The sequence below is a fragment of the Felis catus genome, chromosome E2, assembly GCF_018350175.1.
Source record: "Felis catus isolate Fca126 chromosome E2, F.catus_Fca126_mat1.0, whole genome shotgun sequence".
Classification (NCBI taxonomy): Eukaryota; Metazoa; Chordata; class Mammalia; order Carnivora; family Felidae; genus Felis; species Felis catus.
In genome coordinates this window covers 18,214,506-18,236,773 of record NC_058382.1, presented here as the reverse complement: position 1 = coordinate 18,236,773, position 22,268 = coordinate 18,214,506, and the positions used below count along the sequence as shown (strand labels likewise).

Here is a 22,268-nt window from a genome sequence, read left to right as displayed (position 1 = left end):
CAGACCCAGGAGTAGACACCCCGCCCCCGCTCCCCTTCCTCCCCAAAGGAGCCCCACCCACCGAGACCTGCCTGCGCTCTCCCGCTCTCCCTCCACCCTCCCTCCCACCCCCGCAGCGGGTGGGTGGAGGCCGCTGCCCGGCCTCTCCCCCCTGCCCCCCATCGCCCTCCGCGACTCCCCCTCCTGCTCCCACCGCGGGCTCTGAAGCCAGGAAACCCGAGAGGAAATGACTGAGCCCGTCTTGGTCCCCGCCCGCCAGCTCTCCCCTGGCCACACCCTCCGCCGGGACGCCGCCACCGCCGCTGCCCTCTGTCCACGAGGCTGCCGGCTTGGGACCCCCAGCACTGACGTAAGTCTCTCGTGCGATCCGCCTGCGCCTGCCTCCCCTCTGCCCAGGGGCCGGGCTCAGGTGCCTGGAGGGCTGATCTTTCCCCCTCCCCGCCTCTCTGCCCCCGACTCCCGCTCACGTCTCTGCGCCTGCTCTTCGGCACTACGGGCGGGCTCCCGCCGGCCCCTCTTCCTCCTGCCTCAGTCTCCCCAGCTCTCCGCCATCCCTCTCGGACCAGTTCTCGAAGTGCCCAGCATCCTGCTCTATTGTCCCCTCACGAGGCCCCTCACACCAGCTCACTTTTTCCTCTGAGATCGGGAGCACATTACTCATTCTTCCTCTTTCCCCTCCTTGCTGACTCCTCGGCTCTGGGGACAGCCCAGAGGGAGGCACCGGGCCCCCTGCTCTACCCCTGCACCCTGTAGGGTCAGTCTCGGTGGAGTGAGTTCTCGGCCCCAAGGGTGTCCCTGTGCAGCGACTGCTACTGGAAGTCCAGATGGGTCTGATGCTTCTTGTTTCCTTTGGGGATCTGCATATGGAAGAAGGGGGTGGTGGCCGGGTCCCCCACTTCTAAAACCCTCCCTCTGTCCTGGAAGACCAGCTGTCAGCCTTGGCAGGGGGTCCTTGAAGCCACAGGTGCTCGCTCAGGGTAAGGAGGGGGCTGCAGGACCTGAGGGGCAGGCGGGGAGGGGGTGGGGGGGGTGGCGCTGCCCGGGGCCTGCCTCCCTGACATCATGACTGACCCCGGCTCCCGCTCACCCAATAGATGTCGCCCTCTGGTTGCCTGTGTCTCCTCACCATCATTGGCCTGCTTCTCCCCACCAGAGGTAAGGTTCACCTTCCTGCTGAGCCAGCACCAGGAAGCGAGGGGGGTGGGTCTTGATGAGGGGGCCAGGGTTACGCTGTCTGGACGCTTCACACCTAGGTGGCCGCTTCCAACAAGTCTGGCCAGAGCCTGTCCTGCTGGGCACTTTCCATCTCACCTCCCAGAAGAACTCACTGAGTTTGATTTGGCAGGGAGGTTGGTGTCAGTTTTCTTCTCAGTGGCCAGGAGCCCTAGGGTCCCAGCAAATCAGCTCCCTGGATACCCCGGTGATACACAGTTAGGCCAAGGGGGGGAGCTGGGGTGGGTCCAAGAGCTAGAGAAATGTCACCCTTACCTGGGAAGTGTTTCCTGAAAGCGGTACCCACGGTGTGAGCCTTGGTAGGTGCTTTCTGCACGGCAGGTGCTGCATGCGTGAGCTCGGGTAACTTCGGCTCTACTCTGTTACACGTACTGCCATGCCCATTTTATGGATGAGGAAACTGAGGCTCAGGCAAGGGAAGTGCCCTGTGCCAGAGGCTAGTGAGTGGAGAGCCTGGGATACGGCCGTCATTCTCGCCCCCAGCACCCAGGGCATGCCCTCCACGGAAGCTGCCCCATTTCTTTTTGATAAAATGGTTTTCATTTTTTCTTTCAGCCTCTCACCAGGTATTCAATGAGCAGCTACTATGTGCCAGATCTTATCCTAGGCACTGGGGAAGCGGCAACACATGAAACAGAAGTTCACGTTCTAGTTGAGACACAGGCAATAAACAATCCATCAGTAAATGATACAGCACGCTAGAAGGTGGTAGGGGCTACGGAGAAACACAGAACAGGGTAATGAGGATTCTTTAGACAGGGTGGCCAGGGAAGACCTCATCAGAAGGTGACATTTGGGCAGACACTCAAAGGAGATGAGGGAGTGAGCCAAGCAGATACCTGGGGTATGAGTGCTGTCTAGTGGGTGTGAGGAACAGCAGGCAGGCCAGGAAGCAGGGTTGGGGTGGACGAGGGCAGGCTGGGAAGAGGAGAGGTCAGAGGGGGGACAGGAGACCACATGGAGTGGGGAAGGGAAGGGCCCCATGAGTACCTTGGCTTTCACTAGAAGGAAAGAGGGCGCTCTGTGCCAGCAGGGCCTTGACCTGACTCAGGGATTCACAGGGCCCCTCTGGCTGCGAGTGGGGAGCAGATTGCAGGGGGTGGGGATGAGGGCAGAGAGCCCAGGGCAGAGGGGCTCCGGTGTCCAGGCAGGAGAGGCTGGACGGAGGCTGGGCCAGGGCAGGGCAGTGGCTGTCTCCAGCGATGGCTGCCTATCAGCGAGTGGGGGAGACCCTGTCCTCGGCCATGTCATTTCACCCTCTCCAGCCCTGAGAAGTAGATTTGTTACAGGATTTCGCTTTTAACCTCAATACGGGGGTTCGTTGTCTCGAACCACTTCGAAGAATGAAAAAAGGTGGACATAGAATAAAATGAGCGGCAGGCAAAAGTTTAGTAGAGTGTATGCAAGCTCTCTTCGCAGAGAGGAGACGTTCGAAAGTGAATGCCCGGGACTGTAGGCAAGGGGCTTCGTTTTGTAGGGTTCTGGTCGCCCCCCGATCCCTTCTCCCTTGTTTCCTCTCAGGTCCTACCCTCATTGGCTTATTGACTCTAGGTGCTGGGCTGTCCATTCCTGATTGGCTCGGCTCCCTTGTGTGGGGAGTCAGACTGTGGTCCTACTGTCCCTTGTACAACATAAGTTTTATGTTTCACTTATTTTCGTTAGGTATTTTGATTGTCAGATTCCTGAGGGGACCCTGAGGGGAGTAAGTGGTGTCTGTCACATTCTTTTCGTTTATTTTAAGTCTCTTTATTTATTTTGAGAGTGTGTGTGTGTGTGTGTGTGAGCAGGGTAGGGGCAGAGAGAAAGGGAGAGAGAGAGAGAATCCCAAGCAGGCTCCAAGCTGTCAGCTCAAAGCCTGACTCGGGGGTCACGAGGGGCTCAAACTCATGACCTGTGAGATTAAATCACGACCCTGAGGCGAAATCAAGAGTCGGATGCTTGACTGAGCCACCCAGGTGCCCCAAGGTCTGTTACATTCTTAAGAGGAACCTTACGCGCCCGTGGGGGTTTGCTGTGGTCCGATGCTCCCGGCATTGTTCCAAAATATGTGTTTTTCTCCACCCAGGGGCCTCACGTCCTAATCTCTCCCTTTCTGACTATTTTACCCTATCTTTCCTATCATAGTCCGCGCTCTGAACACGTGCCTTCGAACTACCGTTAGGAACTGGGACGTTGGCTGACGCTTCTTAACTGCTTCCTGCTGAAGGGGGGCGATGATAGGGGGACGGCAGTTAGGGTAGGTTTAGAGGTCGATCCAGAGGGCCGATATAATGGGAGGGTGTTTGGAACATCTGGGCTAGCAGAATTTTCTCGGACGTCTTATTTTTCTGGCCCATGCGACGGCATCTCGAAATGACATACACAAAGAATGTTAGACCAACAAGCGTGAATATTCCAAATGCAATGCCTCCTACAGAGAGGTCACACCATAGGAGGGAAAGACGCGTGGTAGCCATCCCCAAGAATCCCTGACATGTTTGGTCCTTTTTTTTTTTTTTTTTTTTAACTCAGTGTAACTATAGCCTTTTCTCCCTCTTCCGTATTTATTTGGATCTTGTGATATTGTAGGTTAGAATAATTAGGCACCTGAATTAGTGCTTGGTTCTCGATCCTCAAACCTTCCTCTGGCCATCCGGTTTCCATAGGAACAACCCCATGAGGTGTATTTAATTTTACCTCAAGGAAAGATTGATCTTCAGTACCCAGATTGCTAGGAGTTTAGGCAATTGTTTATCCGTCCCGGAGTGAGGAGGGCTATCGTCCCTAATTTAGTTATAATGGCCCTTCCTAGCAAGGGACTAGGGCTCTGTGGCATTATCAAAAAAGAATGTGAAAAATTCAAGTCTCCCCATAATGCACCCGGTGGCTGAGAGAAAAATTTAGTCATAAGTTTTCTGGAAACGTCTCTAGTTGCTACACTGCGTTTGGCTGATTGGCCAGGAGTGGAAAGGAGGATAGAAAAGGTGGCTCCGGTGTCAGGAAGGAAATCGACCAGTTTTCCTTCTCTATCTGGAGTTACCCGAGGCTCTGGGTTTCCGATAGGTAGTTGGTTTGGGGGAGCCACCGTGAAGAGCCCTGGACCCCATCAGTCCCTTTCGGGGACACTGGTCATCTGAACCCTTGCAGATAGAGGTTCCCGAGGGCATTCTGTTTTCCCAGTGACTGTTTCCACACAAGGGGTATGGCTTATGGGGTTTGAACTTTGGTTGTCCCCTCTGAGGACATTCTTGTAAATGGCACTTGGTACCAGAACCTCAGGGAGTCCGGTCTGACATAGTACATAAGGCCTCAGCTTTTTTTCCCTAAGCTTCCTTTCCTGTTCATTATTTTACTCTTGATCTTGGTTGTAATATACCCAATTGGCAGCTCATAAGAGTCCTTCAGGGTCCCTTCTGGGAAAACAGCCAATTTTTGCAGCCTTCTCTGAATATCTGGAGCTGATGGAGTGACAAATTTGTCCTCTAGAATTGTGTCAGCCTCAGGGGTGTTAGGGAAGATAACCGTATATTTAATGAGAGCCTCCCTTCACCTTTCCAGGAAGACCACTGAGTTTTCATCCTGTGTCTGTAAGCGAGTAGCTAATTTGGTGTAATTTAAAGATTTAACCTTAGACCGCCTTAATTTCTCCAAAACACAAGCTTGGAAGTGGTGGCAATACCATTCCCTGGGTCCCAGTAGGGAACTGGGAGCTCCCTATAGGATCTCCAGTCCCATGATCATTAATGAGTTGCTCGTCCCCATATCTTTCAGCCGCTGCCAGAACCCCACGCTTCTCTGTTTCATTGAGAGTCTGATTCCACAGAAGCATTATATCTTTTTAGCTCAGTTCAAAAACATAGTGTAATTCTCTCTGAAAAGCCTCTGTATACTTGTCCGGATCTTCAAAATTTACCTAGATCTTTTATCTGTCTTAAATCTTGTAACGTAAAATCTTGCAATCTTATCGTAGCGGTGCCTCCTTGCATCCGTTCCCCCCCCCCCCCCCCCCCCCCCGCCGGGTCCTCTAGCTTCCGTGAGGGGAAACACACCTGTTACATTGCAGGGAGGGCCTGGGTAAGGTGGGCAGCGGGGAGCAGAAGTGCACGTTTTTTCAGTCTGGATGTACAGATGGGGGACCCGAGGAGGAGGAGGTTGAGGGGGAAGACTTCCCTTCCTCCTTCCCTAGGTCCCCTTTGGGTACAGGCAAGGGACCCTTAGTTTTCTCCCTCCTTAGTTGTGAACCCTTGGAAAGGGTTGCCAGTAGGCTAGGATCGACCTTACATTGCTGACACCTATCTCAATTTTCTCTGAAGGCCCCAGAACACTGGACATGGGGGGCGTCTCCCCATCTCCCCTCACGTTTGGGAACAAGTCCAATTGTAGGATAGTGTTCTAATTGTTACTTGTCTCTGGTGGCCAGGTTTCCTCCTCCAATTTGTATTGGGACCCAGCCTTGGTGCAAAAGAAAGCGAGTCGCTTTTCTTTAGCGTTTGTGGGTCAAAATCATCCCAATTTTTTAGAATACGTCCCGAAGGAGAGTACTGGCCTCGGTTGGGGAATTGCCCATCTATAGGAAAAAGTTTCCTGTAGCTGGCCAAGAGAAACCTCATCTGGCCCCACAGTTGGGCTGGCTATGCGACGGGCAGCCGAAAGCCCTGTCAGTCTTGCGAGGTGCTGGGAATAGTCGCTATTACCCAGGCTTGACTCTACCCCCCAGAGTTGACCTTGTCTTCCCGATTTCTCCGACCCCTCCGTTTCCTGCCTGTGGGACTTTGGGGGATACCGACTGTGACCAAGCAAGACTCCCCTGGTTGTTGAAGGATGTACTAATTTTATCTTGGCCCAAGAGTAATTTACATATTGATCATAATAAAATTGTTCCTTTTAACAAATATATTTCAGAAGGCTGGTGAAAGCCATTTCTCGTAAGGATAAAATTGGCTGTTGAGGGGGGCTAAAAGGGCCAAAGTTGAGATCTATTCACCTGTTTTTTTCCAGCAGTGCCCACATAAATATGTTCCAGCCACGTGGGTGTCCACTTTAGAGTATCTAGATTGGCATAAGTCAGCATACACTGGGCTCAGTGTAGCAAAATGGCTCCCATGTCTCCAGGTAAAAGCCCTTTATAGGGGCGCCTGGGTGGCTCAGTTGGTTGAGCATCCGACTTTGGCTCAAGCCGTGATCTCAGTTCATGAGTTTGAGTCCCACATCAGACTCGCCGCTGTCAGAGCACAGCCTGCTTTGGATCCTCTGTCTCCCCCTCTCTCTGTCCCTACCCTGCTCATGCTATCCCTCTCGAGAATAAAAAATAAACATTAAAAAAAAAAAAGCCCTTCATTTATCACAGTCATCCATCCATCGAATGGCACAGGCCATATGGCACATTCCTCCACCTTGCAGAAACAACACAAATGTGGAGCATTTGGAGGCCAGCAGTGAGGACATCACCACCATCTCCCCAGCCTTCAGATCAAAGGAAGGGCAATTTTTTAATCAGAGCTCGAGCAAAACAACTCAAAAGGGCATGCTGTCCTGCCATTTTGGTTAAAATCATAGTTCTTTCCATCTTTTTGGGCAGACAAAAGAGAAAAAAAAAAACTTTGGTTACATTTTTTTCCTTTACAAACCTTCTGTAACTTTTAGATTTTGTCCCAAGCCATTTCTCTCCAAACAACCAGCCTCATTTAGGACAAAATTACTTTTTTTTTTTAAACCTTCACTGAAAATGTACGTATTTCCATTTCGTATATCTTTCTTACACATTTCATACTTTTTAAAATGTCCAAATGAATTTAATCCAGTTTAGTACCCAAGCAAAACTTTAAAGTTTCAAGTTATTGACGACCCTGAAAGCTATCTTAGCAATTACCCATGAACACTTTGAGACAGACAAAATTAACCATCATTTGAAGTCACCTTTTTGCTGATGAACTGTAACAGAGATAGCATGTGATTACTCGGCCTTCAGTAAACCAGAAAAAGTTTCATATATTTAATGCTCATAAGTCTAAAGACCTGTCTACCTTAATTAAACCAACAAACTTACGTTAATTTAAATACCGAATTATGTTCCATCTGTATCCATTTAAAAGTCAATCAATTTGTTCCCCATTGTCAATTTTTACCTGGGGCACCAGTGAGGAGATCTGAAGTGGGCGGTGTAAGTCTAAGGGGGTGTTTTTTGTTCCTTGACAGTGAGGGGAGGAGGAGGAACCCGTGGTGCTGGAGGCCCCTGAGAGGTAGAGGAACCAGTTAGGCAGGCTGCACCCAAGCTGGTGCAGAGACAGGAGGAGTGAGGGGAAGGCAGAAGAGGTGAGGTGTCACCAAGAAGCCTAGAGACAAATAAAAGCCCAGAAGGCAGAGAAACAGGTCTCCTGGTTCTAAAGCCTGTCAGCTTGGACAGATGAGCAGATGCAGTTTTTTTTTTCCACCAAAAACTGGAAATGGGGAGTCCGTGTCAAGCCAGAGAAGTCAGGAAACTTCTCTGAAACAGAAGGGTGTTCGGCAGCTGCTTGGGAATATTCCTTAAAGTCCCTGTCCTGACGTAGACTGACCAGAGACAGTTGGCTCTAATTATCATCTGTACCTTGTGGGAGCCGGCCAAATGTCTTCTCTCCATCCCCCTGTGGGCATCAGGGGCAGGAGGAGGGTGGTGAGCCCAGAAGGGGTTGAAGTAAGTCCTGCTCTCTGCTCTAAGAGGCCTTTGAAAATGAAAGGTAAAAAATGGGGCCCTGGGAGGTGGTGAACCATGTCAGAGGGTCAGAAATGGAAGCAAGTACAGGGCCACTTTCCGTTGTATTTGGGAAACCTGTGAGTAGGACCCTTGGAAGTCACCTGGATCCCTCCTACGAGGATGTCAGAGAGATCAGTCCTGGGCTCTTCCACTCACTTCCCAAAGGAAAAGAGAGGCTGGCCAAGACAGAAAGAGGAAAATTCCACCGGATACCCAAGTGGGCAGTCAGGGATCAGGTTCTGCTGATGGCCTTCGGGCCTCCACCAAAGAGTAGCCTTGGTCAGGACCCATCAATGGCGGTCTGGCCTCCCCTGAGTCCCACACATCCAGAGGTTCTTCTCGCAAGGAAGTTGGGAGTCCACCACACCAACATTCCCAACTACATTGGGAGATCAGATGGGAGGAGACCCAAGGAGCCTGTCACCCGAGACTTGAGGATGGCTGACACACTGTTTGCTCTTAACTGGTGGGTGGGTGGGTGCCAATTATTTAGTCTGAGGTTTTCTTTAAGATAGAAAGAAAAGAGGGGATGCCAGCTGTTATTTACTTACGGTTGGAAGACGTTAACATCCTAGACAAGCCCCCAAAGAAATGTTACAGGATTTTTTTTTTAAACCTCAATACCCAGTGTTCATTGTTTCAGATTCTGTGTCTCCCTCTCTCTCTGCCCCTCCCCTGTTCATGCTCTGTCTCTCTCTGTCTCAAAAATAAATAAACGTTAAAAAAAAAAAAAAAAAAAAAAGAACAGTATGAAATAGGGGTGCCTGGGTGGCTCAGTTGGTTAAGCCTCCGACTTCAGCTCAGGTCATGACCTCACAGTCCATGAGTTTGAGCCCCACATCAGGCTCTGTGCTGACAGCTTAGAGCCTGGAGCCTGCTTCGGATTCTGTGTCTCCCTTTCTCTCTGCCCCTCCCCTGCTCACGTTCTGTCTCTCTCTGTGTCAAAAATAAATAAAGACATTAAAAAAAAAAGAATAGTATGAAATAGTATTACAGTAAGAATAGTATGAAAGGTCTCTTTGCAGAGAGGGGACATTCGAAAGTGAACGCCCATAACAAGAGGCACGTGACAATAGGGACTTTGTTCTATATGATTTTGGTCACCCCTCTTCCCTTCCCCCTTGTTCCTTCTCAGGTCCTACCTTTATTGGCTTGATCACTCTAGGTTCTGGGTTGTCTTTTCCTGATTGGCTCAATTCCATTGTGTGAGGAGTCAGACTATGGTCCTACTGTCCCTTGTATAACAGAAGTTTTATGTTTTACTTATTTTAATTAGGAATTTTGATTGTCAAATTCCTGAGGGAACCCTGAGGGGGAGTTAGTGGTGTCTGTTATGTTCTTAAAAGGAACCCTATGCCCAAGGGAGTCAGACCCTCCCAGCATTGTTCCAAAATATGTGTTTTTCCCCACCCAGGGACCTCAGGTCCTAACCTTTCCCTCTCTGCCTATTTGACCCTATCTTTTCCCATCACAGAGTCAGTGATTATCCCCACTTCGCAGATGAGACAGATGAAGCTCAGAGAGGGGACTCCACCTGCTCCAGGTCACGTGGCCAGGGAATTTGGGGGAGCAGAATTTGAGGCCGGGGCCCTGGCTGACTTTAGAATGGACCTGGGCTCACTAGGCTAAACTGCCTCTCCCACCCCACAAGGATGGGCAGGAAGAGGGGCTGGAGGAAGGGTGCTGGGCATCATCATTTTTTAAAGCACTTCCAGGACTAAGGGTGGATACCACCATTCAAGCATCTGTCTGCTGTTCCACCAGGATATTCTGAGTTACCGCCCACAGTTTCAGAAGGGAGGGTAAGGTGGGGTTTTGGTGAGAGAAGGAGGACCGGAGGCTCCTCTCTGACTTCTCGTCCTTGATCTCCCAGGACAGACATTGAAGGAGACCACATCCATTCCTTCAGCAGACACAACCATTGTGAACATTCATGCCCTGGCTCAAACCCCAGGTGAGGAAAGAGGCTTGGGTCTGTCAAGATCCCGTCACTGCAAATGACAGCAGCCACAAAAATCTCAAGCTTGGGCCAATCGGGAATTTTGGGTTGTGCAACTGAAAAGCCCAGTGATAGACTGTCAAGCATGGCTCAGTCTAGGTGCTCAAATGATGCTGTCAGGAACCTGTCTCCGTCTCTTGGTTCGATTTTTCCTGTGTTCACTTCATTCTCAGGTAGATTCTCCTTTTATGAGGCCAAGGTGGCCCCTGAGGCTTCCGTCTTACCTGCTAAGAAGCCAGAGGAAAGGGCATTTCTCTTTCCCCAATCCAGCAAATGTGGCATAGCTGAGTGTCACTGACCAGGCTCGGGTTACATGCCCAGCCAGGAGCTGATCATCGTGGCCATAGACCAACGCTGATTGCCAGACCTGGGTCTCGGGTTCCACCTCCAACCAACCTGGTGCCAACCCCACTGAATGAAGTGGACCAAGAATCGGGGAAGGGTGGTTCATAAAGAAAGTTCCAGGGGCTCTTACCAGAGGTGGGTGGATGCTGAATAGGGGAGTGTGCATCTACGGGAGGGGAGGGCTGAGGCAGGGGAGGTACTGGCCTGGCAATTGGGCAATCAGCAAATGGCTGGGTTAATTAAGTCATCTCAATTATATCAAAGTTGAATAGTAGAGCAAACCCCCTGTTCCTCCATCCATGAACCTTCTCCACATCTTCTCTCTCTTCTCTCCCTGTTTCCGGACTCCAGACGCAGTCCACCCAGAGTCCCAGTCCACCCCTCAGACATCTCTGCAGGCTGGTGGTGAGTGGGGCATGCGGAGGGGGTGGGGGCGGAGGCCTGAGACAGACACGATTCCCTCTCTTCTTCCCACATTCTGACTCCTTTGTTACTCATTTCAGTCCTCCAGCTCTGAATCCTCTGGTTTACTTTGTGGTGGGGCAGACAGACGCCCACATCCACTTCTGTGAAAGCAAATCTTTTGCAGTTGTGAAAAATAATATGCATATAGAAAAGCACAAAACCCATAAGGGTACCACTTAACAAAGTACTCTGAATTGAGCCCCTGTGTCACCACCACCCAGCTCAAGGACTAGAGCTTTGCAACCACCCCAGGAATGCCCCCAGGCACCAAGGCCATTCATTTCTTCCTTTAATCTCTTGAACTTTTTCCTTTTTTGAGTTTTCAAGTCCTTTTTGAACTTTGCCTTGGGAGTGTAACAGTTCAGAAAGTGCTCCCTAATTTTTCCCGTTAATATTTAATGATATAGTAATACCCAAACCTGTTCTGCTTGGGAATAAGAAAAATATTATAGTGAGATGAAATCCCTTGGCCCATTCTCCGTTCTTGTTCTCTCCCCCATCTCTGAGAGGTCCCCACTGCTAGCACTGGAAGGGGAGTGGTCCCCGGTGATGCTGTGCCACATTTCTGCCCGCAGAAAATATCCTGGCCGGGAGATGTATTTGTGTGAGCGGATCATTTCTAAAACGATAGTCGTTCTGAAACTTGCTCCACCACCCCCCCACCCCCCCTGTCTCCCCACTGCCCCGTGCAGCAGTATGTTTGGAAGCTCTTCACACATTCCTATGTAAACACCAATCTCATTCTTTCGCGCTGTGGCATGGTACCCGGCTGGGTGCCTGTGTACGGTTCGTGAAGCCGTGCACATCTTGATGAACATCTTACTCTTTGCTACACCCGGTGCCATGGTAAGCCACCTCGTCCGTTCCTCCTTAAGCAAATGCGTTTCTCCCCTATTATAATCTGGTCGTGGTTCTAAATATCTTCCCTGTGTTCCCTCATTCAGTCCTCACACAAACCTTCTGAGGTAGAACAACCGAACTTTACAGAATAAGGAAACAGAGGCTCGGAGTAACTCACTCAGGGCGTCACAAGTCAGTGACACAGCTCAGACCAGGGGCCCGGAATCTAGCTCTACGGCCTTGCTTTTACCCACCACGCTATGGCGCAAAGGGCACGAACGCTGGAATTTGTTGGAAAAGCCAGCTGGGGAACGGTTGCATGGATTTGCCCTGCCACCAGCGTGTGCCAGAGAGTCCCCCTGTCCCACCCACACGGTGACACTTGGAACGTGAACCGTCTTTGATTTCCTCCAGCCAGAGGAGGGAGGGGGCCCCTTGCCGTTGGATGGATGCGCACGTCCCTGATTCACGCGCTGTCCGCCTTCCCTCCTTGCCCTGATCTGAGTAGGAACAACGCAGGAGCAGACGGAGGAGACCCACACCCCACGGCCGACGAGAATGGCTGTGCTCCCAGCCACAGATCCGAGGACCGGCCAGAGCGGCCCAGAAGGTAGGGCCTGGGACTAGAAGGGCAACGTACAAATTTTGTTTAATTCTTTATCTGGGTCAGTAGCTCCCCAAGTACATTGCTCGGAGCACCCGTTTGGGGAATTGTTAATACATTTTCAAAAAATCTGTTTTGATTTGCGGTCAAAGGTGTTTGGGAAACTCCTGAGTTAAAGTTAAACACATTTCTTTATGGCGGGACTTGTTGGAGTCTTAGTAATGCGTATTTGCAGCAGGCGTCCTCTACAGGAGCATCTAGTGTGCAGTGTTTTTCCAAACCTGATAGGATAGATTTGGAACTTTCTTTCGTTCAGGTTCCTTTACAGAGCTGGTGCTCGGCAGCGTGGATGTGGGTGTTTCCTGTGTGCACCTCTTCATGTTAGAGCCGGAGGTTTTCAGCTGCAAAATACTGTAAACGCAACTAAAAGTAAAATAGATTTATTGGCTACCTACGTATGTTCTGTAAAGTCCAGAGGCATCGATTTCAGGAAGAGCTGGATCGACATGCTCAGGCACGGTCATCAGACTGACTTGCTCGCTCTCTCTCTCTCTCTCTCTCTCTCAGCCCTGCTGTCTACATTCTCAAGTTCTCGGGGGCTTTTCCTCTCTTGGTGGCAAAGATGGTCCCATAGTTGTATTTATGTCACAAAGCCAGCAAATAGAGCATATCTTTTTCTCATCTCTAGCCCAAGGAATAAAATCTACTCTCATTGGCCCATTTGGCGTCACATGCCCATGTCTGACCAATGGAAGCCTGGGAAATGGATTGCTCTGAGTGGTTAGGCCTGAGTCTTGTGCCCATTCTGGGGGTGGAGAACAGGGTCAGCCCTGCCTGAACTGCAGAGACCCAGAGTCAAGGAAAAGGTAGTTCCCCTCAGGACCAGTGAGTAGTTAACATTTCAGAGGCGTGGGAAAAGAAGTTGAGCCAAGGTGAAGGCAGCAGGTGGCCTCCAATGCCTGTCTGACTCATATTTGAGGATCCGCCTCTACTGGCAAGTATTGTAGCTTAGGCCGTTCCCAGGCTGAGATGCATGCACAGTTGCGCAGGCCGGGCACTGAACAAGAGCATCGCCTCTAAGGCTATGTCATGCCCCTTGTGGATTTTATAATTGTTATCGTTTTCCAGTGATGGCAGTAAAGCATTCAATTCTGACGGAGCCTGTCTATTAAAATGTTACAACAGATGGAAGTAAAGTGTGTTGGAGAAGAGAACTTTTCTATTTTCCACAAAAGTGGAGGTGGGGGCGGGTAGTGACGGTGTCCACGCTTCCCGATGGTAAAAAACATTCTCACATCTCTGGATTCATTTGCTGTGAATCCTTGTTGACCTGAGTTACTCTGTGTCATTCTGTGTTCCTGATTATCCGTGACAGAAATTCCACTGGGCCGAGGGGGTCACGGGGCCAGATGGTAAAAGGCGCCGCTGAGCCTCAGGGTCCCCGGGGTCTGAGCACGAAAACCCCCGGCGCCTCGCTCCCTGCCCCATTTTTGTTTCTCTTGTGCCGAATTTTGTCTTCTGCCCCGTGAGGAAATGACCCCTGCCATCTGCAAGCTCCGAGCTCCCAAATTTCACCTGAATGCCTCCTGGGAATGTGGAAGGTCCCAGGGGAGGATGAGACTGGGTCACCTGCTCCCTCTTGTGGCCTGTGTCACAATAGACCCAGAGGGACTGGGGCAGGGGGCGCAGTCCCCCCAAGGAAAAGGGAAGCTGTCCCCAGAAGGGAAGCATGCAGCCACGTCCACGGTAACAGCGGCAGCCAGCACTTGCTGGGAGCTCGCTCGGTGCCGGGCACAGTGCTAGGCTTCCCTGGATTCACTCATGCACTGCTCGCGAGCACCCGACGGGGTGGGAACTGTCAAAACCCCCATTCTACAGGAAGGCAACCGAGGCCCAAGGGGCTCCTCTGCCGCCTGGGCCGCACAGCCCAAAGTGGCAGAAAGGGTACTGGAGCCCGGCTCTCTAGCAGCAGGGGGACACTGAGGCTCTTTCACACTTCCTGTGTCTCAGCGCGCCTGTCCCTGCCCCCGGCCTTGCTCGAACCTTCCTCTGGGCAAGGCTTTCCCCAGCATCTCGTAATTCTTGGCTTTCAGGTGATGCATAAGAAGTGAGGCTCTGAGATCCGTCTGGAAGCTCGGGCTTCGTGAGGCAGCTTTTCGGCCTTCAGTATGTTGGCCTCATCCCGGGGCATCAGACAGGGCTGACCGCTTCACCGGGGACACTTCTCAGTGCCAGAAAGGCAGATGTTTTCATTGTGGGATTTACTTTTTGTCGCACACGCAAGCGGGGGAGGGGCAGAGAGAAAGGGAGAGAGAGAATCCCAAGCAGGCTCTGCACTGTCGGCACCGAGCCCGAAGCGGGGCTCGATCTCACGAAATGACCTGAGCCGACATCGAGAGTCAGAGGCTTACCCAACGGAGCCACCCAGGCGCCCTGGCTTTAAAGAGAGGAGGCCTCTGGTATTTCTGGTCCGGGAGCAGAGGTGACCTCCACAGTGTTTTCTACAAGTATGTCCAAGCTCTGCTTCTCCTGGTGCTGGGCCTGAGTCCTGGTGGCCCCCCGGCCTGGCTCAGATGTTATCCTTTGCTTCCTGGATTATGAGGCAGCCCAGGAGGTCCCAGGAGAGGAGCCAGGGGTGCGGGCTCATTCAATATTTCCACGCCTGCCATTCCTTGCCGTCCCCGGGGTAGGAGTGAGGGGCCGCTGTGCCCGCCCACTGAAGGTGGAGACGTGGGGGAGGGTGTCAGAGACGTCCCTCATTTCCTCCCGCTCACTCACTTCCGCCCTCTGCCACCTTCTAGCCACTCCCTCTGCCGCTCCCACTAAAGGCACCACGCTCTCCAAGAGGCGATCTCCAGGCAAAGACGTCAGGCCCGACGCTGCCCTCGGGCCCACGGGTCAGTAACTCCCTTCCCAGGCTGGAAACAGGCTATTTCCTATTCACTGTGTATTTCTAGCACCTGGACCCTTGCCCAGCATGAAATAGTCCTCAGTAAACATGTGTTGGGTGAACACATGAGTTCAAGGCTGGAAGAGGGTGGGTGTAAGCAGGCATCCGATAGATGTCCCGACAGGCGAATGAACGCGTAAATGAACGCAGCACGCAAATGACCCTAAAACGCAGTGGCTTCAAATGACAACCGTTTGCTTAGCTCTCGGGTCTGCGATTTGGAACTTTGGTCTGGGCTCAGTTGAGTGGTTCTTCTGGTCTCAGCTGGACTTACTCACGCATCCGAGGTCAGTTTGGGGGTCGCTCTGTTTCAGGGACACCTTGATTCCCCTTTGTGTGGTCTTCTCTTCCACTTCCGGCCCAGCCGGCCCCAAAGAGTGGGTGGAAATGATATGACCACAGGTCGCATAGAGTTCATTCATCCGTTCAAAACATATTCATGAGCACCTACTGTCTTCTGGGTGCTAGAGATAGAGCGGTGAATAAGACGGACAAAAATCTCTTCCCTCATCGGGCAGACCTTCTAGTCGGGGAATAGAGACAATAAATACGAATTATAAGAATTGTGTATCAGGTGGCTTAAAGCTGCCATCAAGAGAAATAAAGTAGCATTAGGATTAGAGAGTGACTGGGGAGTAGTTTTCTGCAAAGGGCCAGGGAGACCTCCCTGAGAAGGACCTGTGGGGGAGTCATGCAGATGTCGGGGGAAAGGCGTCCCAGGCAGAGGCAGCGGCCAGTGCAAAGGCCCTGAGGTGAGAGGGACCTGGCATGGCCACCAACAGGGCGGCCGGCGGGCTGGAGCATCTGGGTGAGCAGGAGGGTGAGAAGCTGAGGTAGAGAGGTGATGGGAGCCACATGTGTGCCATGTGAGGCTTTTGGTCTAAGCGTCCCAAGGCAGAGACCGACTGTCACCCCTCCACCGACTCTGCCACTCACGGCTTCGCTCCACAAATGTTTGCCGAACTCTGACTTGCTCCACGTCTGTCCCCCCAGGCGCCAGTGAGGACAACCCCTTCTCCTACGGTAAGTTACCTGTGGGAGGATGTGGGAAGAGGGAGGGAGGAAGACCCCTCTTGCCACACTCCGTTTTTCTCTCTGCAGACGAGGACACTCTCCGGAAGCGGGGGCTGTTGGTCGCAGCCGTGCTGTTCATCACGGGCATTGTCATCCTCACCAGTGAGAATGGGGGAGGGGGGGCACCGCGACTGGGAGAGAGGCGGCCTTGGCTTGCACTTTGACTGAGGGGTCAGTTCTTGAAGGCCCCTGAGCAGAGTTGTCTTATTTATTTATTTACTTACTTACTTACTTATTTAATGTTTATTTTTGAGAGACAGAGAGTCAGAGCATGAGTGGAGGAGGGACAGAGAGAGAGGAAGACACAGAATCCAAAGCAGGGCTCCAGGCTCCGAGCTGTCAGCACAGAGCCCGACGTGGGGTTTGAACTCACAAACCGTGAGATCATGACCTGAGCCGAAGTCAGACACTCAACTGACTGAGCCACCCAGGTGCCCCCAGAAAAACTAATTCTTAAAGTAGTTTTTTAAATGCTGCAGATTAAATAAAACACGCGGGCCACCAGTTTGCAAGCTCCTGGTTAAGCCTTATAACCTTCACCAGGTTTTATCCCCTCACTTCCCCATCAGGAAATGCACACAGCCACATCTTTTCTCAGCTAAGGAGGGAGGCAGGAGGCTAACAGCAATAAAAAGAGTTGGCTACCAGGTGCCCGAACCGCACTGGACCCAGGGGTCGCACACAGGTGCCTCAGTCGAGACTGACTTTGAGCCGGGTCCTGTCCACACACACAGCCCCGCCTCCACCGCCGTGGGACAAGTGAGGCTCAGAGAACTGGGGAGTTTGCTCAAGGTCACAGAGCACTAAAAATCAGGGAAGGACTAGACCCAGGTCTGTGTGAGGGCGGAGCCTGAAAGTTAGCTCTGGGGCCATAAGTTGTTCCAATGACAATAATCTGTGGGCACCTGCTCTGTGCCCACCTGTGCCCTGGTCCCCGCCCTCGGGGAGCTCACATCCAGTGAGGGAGTGACAATAAGCAGGTGAGTGCCCCGATGAGCAGAGTGGATACGAGAAAGGTCATCACCGTAAGGAAAACAGTAGAATGACAAGCCAAGAGGGACGGGGAGCGACACTTTATCTCTAAAGAGAGACCATCAGAAGAGATTCCTTGTCAATGAGAAAGACGATTTTAAAAAACAGTGGAAAGGGGCAGCAAGTGCAAAGGCCCAGACGCAGGAAGGAACTGAGCATGTCGCAATAACCACGGGAAGAAGCCAGGGTGGCTGGGGCTGTGTAAGCCCCGGGGGGGTGGGGGGGGGCAGGCAGAGAGAAGGAGGTGGCAAGGGCGACAGCCAGGAGACTTGTCTTCTGAAATCCCTCCCCATTCACTTTGGTCCTGCCTCCTGACCCGCCCCCCCCCCCCCCCCCCCCCCCCCGTCCCTTAAGCCCACCTGTCTCCTCCTACCTCAGGGCCTTTGCACTGGCCATGCCCTCTGCCTGGAACACCCTTCCTGGCTTCCCCCTCACCTCCCTCAGGTCTTTGCTCAAATGTTCCCTCCTCAGTGAAGCCCCTCTAGTCATCACCATGAAGATGCCCTCAGCTGCCGGCCTCCCTGCCTCCTTCCGGCTTTAGTTTTCTACTGAGCACGCATCACCATCTGACCTCACTGTCCACATACTTGACTTAGTCATTTTTCTCAGTCGGTCTCCCCTGCTGTTAAATCAGCTCTACCAGGGCAGGGGTTTTATTCATTCCTGTTCCCTGGGGTGTTCCCGGGGCCTAGATCAGAGCCTGGCACATAGTAGGTACACAACAAATACTTGCTGAATGAATGCATAACACACAAACTAGGATGGGTTCTCAAAGGGGCCCTCTGTGTGGGGGAGGCTGCTCCCCCGGGGAGCCCTTGTGCTGGTTCCTCTCCCCTGTGCTCCCCATCACTGGCTCAGGGCTGCCTTGGGGCTTCTCCAGGGACAGGGTTGACGGGCCTTGTCCTCCAGCGCCCGGAGCACATGCAATCATCAACTTTGTTCCAACTCATGACCGAACCCTTTCCTTCACCCACAGGTGGCAAGTGTAGACGGTTACCCCAATTGTGCCGGAACTACAACAGGTGAGACCACTGGAAGGAGGGGCCGGCAACCGAATGGAGGGGCACCCCGAGACTGAGTCCCCACCGGCTCACCGTGCCCAGCCACCTCCCTCCCCTCGATGAGTCTACAGAATAACTGGTAGAGCCCAGCCCGAGAGGGAAGACCCAGATGGAGACAGAGCCGGGCTGTTGCCCCAAGTCCCCTGCCCACCCTGAGGGCTGCCCGGCCCCCTGGGCACTGCCCCCAACCCCGCGCTCCGGTGTCCCACGCTGTTCAGACGAAAAGTAAAGCACTGTGGTCCTTGCCAGTGGTCTCTGATTATTCATGACCGGGGAGTGGAAGAAAGCGGCCGGGACTAGGGACGAGGTCCCCTGAGGAGTAAAGTGAGGGTGTCGCAGGCTCCAAAGCCAGGGCAGAGAATACGGTGAACGCAGGTGGGCTGGTGTGAGGCAGGGGGGACAGGAGGGTGGCCCACGGGGGATTCTGGCCGGTGAGAGCGTCAGCGGGGGATTCTGGCCACGGCACTTTGAGACCCCTGCCCCGGTCCACGTGCAGAACCTGGTGGCCAATGCCAGCTCACCCCTAATGTTGGCAGGTAGTATTGGTAACGGGTTAAGCACCAAAGGAGGCCCTGGGCCCACAGCGGTCTACTTTTCTTCACACTCCAGATCCTTACGTTGGTGGGAGGGGCCTCACACACGAGTGTGGACACCCCGGCCTGCACATCTAAACCCCGTACACACACCCCCACCAAGAATGACTGCCTCTGGGCTACCTCTTGGTGTAGGGGTATGCCCACCAAGAAGGTCATGCAGGCCATGGCGAGGAGGGCTCCAAGCCGCTTGGATGGGGACTTCCAGGACCCAGGGCCCCAGTGCAGGGTCAAGGAGGGGCACACGCCCTGGTGGGCGCTTCCTGAAGGCCCTGGGGTTCTGTGCCCCTTGGTAGGGTTTCAACCGATCAGGCCAGAGCGGGGTCTCTGACGCATGGGGCTCAGGAAGGGTCACTACCCCAGTTTAAGGGTCATAATGACAAAGTAAGAGATAAGGCCTTGTTCACAAGTGGTTACATAACAATATTTCACAAACTTCAGGTCACAGTCTATTCACGGGTTATGAAATCACTTTTGTGGGCTGTGAGTAGCATGCAAAAAAAATAATAAAATAAAAAGAAATATCAGAGTGTATCATAAATAATATGACCCTATATAAACTCTTCTCAATTTTTGCCACATTTTCATCCCACCTGTATTATTATTATTCACTTTTTAAAGAGATCAACTCTATTTATTTAAAAAAATTTTTTAGTGTTTATTTTTGAGAGAGAGAGAGAGACACGGAGTATGAGTGGGGGAGAGGCAGAGAGAGAGGGAGACACAGAATCTGAAGCAGGCTCCAGGCTCTGAGCTGTCAGCACAGAGCCTGACGCGGGGCTCGAACCCACAAACTGCGAGATCATGACCTGAGCTGAAGTCGGATGCTTAACTGACTGAGCCACCCAGGCGCCCCTCTCTCTTTATTTTTTAAAGCTTATTTATTTATTTTGAGAGATAGCAAATGAACATGAGTGGGGGAGAGGCAGAGAGAGAGAGAGAGAGAGAGAATCCCAAGCAGGCTTCGAGCTGTTAGCACAGAGCCCCTCATGGGTCTCAATCCCACAAACTGTGAGATCATGACCTGAGCCAAAATTACGAGTCAGAGGCTTAATCGACTGAGTCACCCTGGTGCCCCAAGATGACCTCCCTTTTTAACTTAAATACATTTATTTCAAAAGGAACATTTATACATGGAAAATCAGTACTGCTTCATGTAAGTAGCCATAAAGATAGATCCATTGAAAACAAATATATGTTATATGTGATATAGGGTATATATACATATGTGATATATATTATGTATATGTATAGACATATGTATATATAATACATGTATATTACATATGTGATATATATATAGTATGTAATATATACACATGGGGGAGTCTAAAAATATTTGTGAGTGGCACCCACCGTCTGCTAATCAGATGCCTAACCAATCAGGAGAGAATATCATTCATACATATATTGTATATCACACACACGCACACATGTGTGTGGATACAATCTGTGACGTGTTGTGATGGAATACTACTCAGCAATAAACAGGAGAAGCTACTGGCGCACATGATGACGTAGATGGATCTCAAAAGCATTATCCTGGGTGCGAGGAACCAGGTACAAAAGAGCACAGACTGTATACTAATAGAAAGTTCTAGAATAAGCAAAACTAATTGATGGTGATACTGGTGCACATGATGACGTAGCTACTGGTGCACATGATGACGTAGATGAATCTCAAAAGCATTATCCTGGGTGCGAGGAACCAGGTACAAAAGAGCACAGACTGTATACTAATAGAAAGTTCTAGAATAAGCAAAACTAATTGATGGTGATATCGGTCAGAATAGTAGTTGCCTTTACTACTATCATGTTGCCTCTACTGTGGGGGTGGGACGTTGACTGAGAAGAAGGGTGAGGGAACTTTCTGGAGCGTTGAAGTGTTCTGCACCATGATGGCAGTTACACGAGTGTGTTTGTGTCATAGAAAGCAGCGTTAACTCTACTGCAGGCTTCAGGTTTGTGTACTTTGTGACGCGAAGGTTATACCACAGTCAAAACACAACAAAATAGAACATAAAAAGGCAGTTATGTGTTGGGTGGTGACGACTTCCTGGATCGGAGACAAAGCAACAGGATGCTGAAAGGTGCCGTGGGTGGGTGACCTCACAACTCACGTGGAGGGAGGAGTCCCCCCGGTGGGTTGGTTCAGTTACTGTAACATAATAGGAAATATGTATATTGGCTTTTGGTCCCAGTTCCTGCCACGGAGCTCCTAAAACCCTCGGAATTTCCTGGGTGATACGAGTCTCTTTTGTTCTAATGGGACAAGGTGTGATAGGCCCCTAGATGGGTCTGGTCACCAGAAAGACCAAGTTATGATCAGAAGCTTGAAACTTCCAGTCCTACCCCATCCCCTGGAGGAGAGAGACAGGCTGGACATTGAGTTAATGGTCAATCGCGCCTACATGATGAAGCTCCATAAAAATCCCAAAATTATGAGTCTCAACGAGCAACCTGGTTGGTGAACACGGCCGCGTGCTGGGGGGCTGGTGACGCCCCCAGCTCCACGGAGGACAGAAGCTCCTGTACTCAGGATTCTTCACACCTTGCCCCATGTCTCTCTTTACCTGGTTGTCCATCCACATCCTTTAACATATCCTTTGTTACCTAATAAACTGGTAAACGTGTTTCCCTGAGTTCTATGAGCTGTTCTAGCAAATAACCAAATCCAAGGCGAGAGAGTCACGGGAGGCCCCAATTCGTAGCCACGTTTGACGGAAGTTGTGGGGAACCTGGGACCTACTGGCAATTGACATCAGAAGTTGTGGGGGGGGGCAGTCTCGTGGGGAGAGAACCCTTAACCTGTGAGGTCTGCGCTGGCTCTGGTTAGTGTCAGAATTGAATTGAGTTGTAGGCCACCTCGCTGGTGTCACAGAGTCGCTTGTCGTGGCGGTAGTGTGAGAGGACCCAAGAAATGCACAGGAGCAGAGGCAAATTCTTCCTTATCGTCAGGTTTTTGGAATCATTTGCAAAGTCTTAGCCTAGAGCCCACTCCACTAGCCTTTCCAAAAAAGGCTCCTCATTCCCTACATCAAGCTAACCCATTTTTGCTTGAAACTGACGGTAACAATCTCAGAATCTGGGTAGTTCACGACGGCAAAGGTTTGTTTGCACCCACACCACGTGTCTCTCGTGGGTCGGCTGAGAGCCATGATGTGACCTCAGCTGGTGGAGAAGCCATCAGAAGTATTTCTGGTTATCAGTGACAGAAAGAAGAGAGAATAAGGTGAGTCACACACTGTCTCTTGCAGCCTCTGCCAGAAAGGACACACATCACTCCTCCTCGCGTTCCGTCGGCCAGAGCAAATCGCATAGCCACATTTGAGTTCAAGAGGGCAGGAAGCTACAATCTTC

General features: G+C 51.6%; 1 protein-coding gene across 7 annotated transcripts; it reads left to right on the top strand.

The window, feature by feature from the left end:
- Nucleotides 1-182: 182 nt before the first annotated feature.
- FXYD5 (FXYD domain containing ion transport regulator 5) lies at nucleotides 183-18,560 on the top strand. 7 transcript variants are annotated; one of them, XM_045045569.1, is made up of 11 exons: nucleotides 225-349; nucleotides 871-977; nucleotides 1,095-1,155; nucleotides 9,420-9,488; nucleotides 9,819-9,899; nucleotides 10,641-10,694; nucleotides 12,103-12,204; nucleotides 15,000-15,095; nucleotides 16,142-16,171; nucleotides 16,250-16,324; nucleotides 18,231-18,560. In XM_045045569.1, exons 3-11 carry the CDS (start codon nucleotides 1,095-1,097, stop codon nucleotides 18,278-18,280), a joined length of 618 nt encoding a protein of 205 aa, XP_044901504.1. In that variant the 5' UTR covers nucleotides 225-349; nucleotides 871-977; the 3' UTR covers nucleotides 18,281-18,560. The 7 variants fall into 7 exon arrangements, with proteins under 7 accessions (XP_011288305.2, XP_011288306.2, XP_044901504.1 ...); XM_011290006.3 differs by having other exon boundaries at nucleotides 250-349; nucleotides 930-977; XM_011290005.3 differs by having other exon boundaries at nucleotides 254-349; nucleotides 925-977.
- Nucleotides 18,561-22,268: the final 3,708 nt, after the last annotated feature.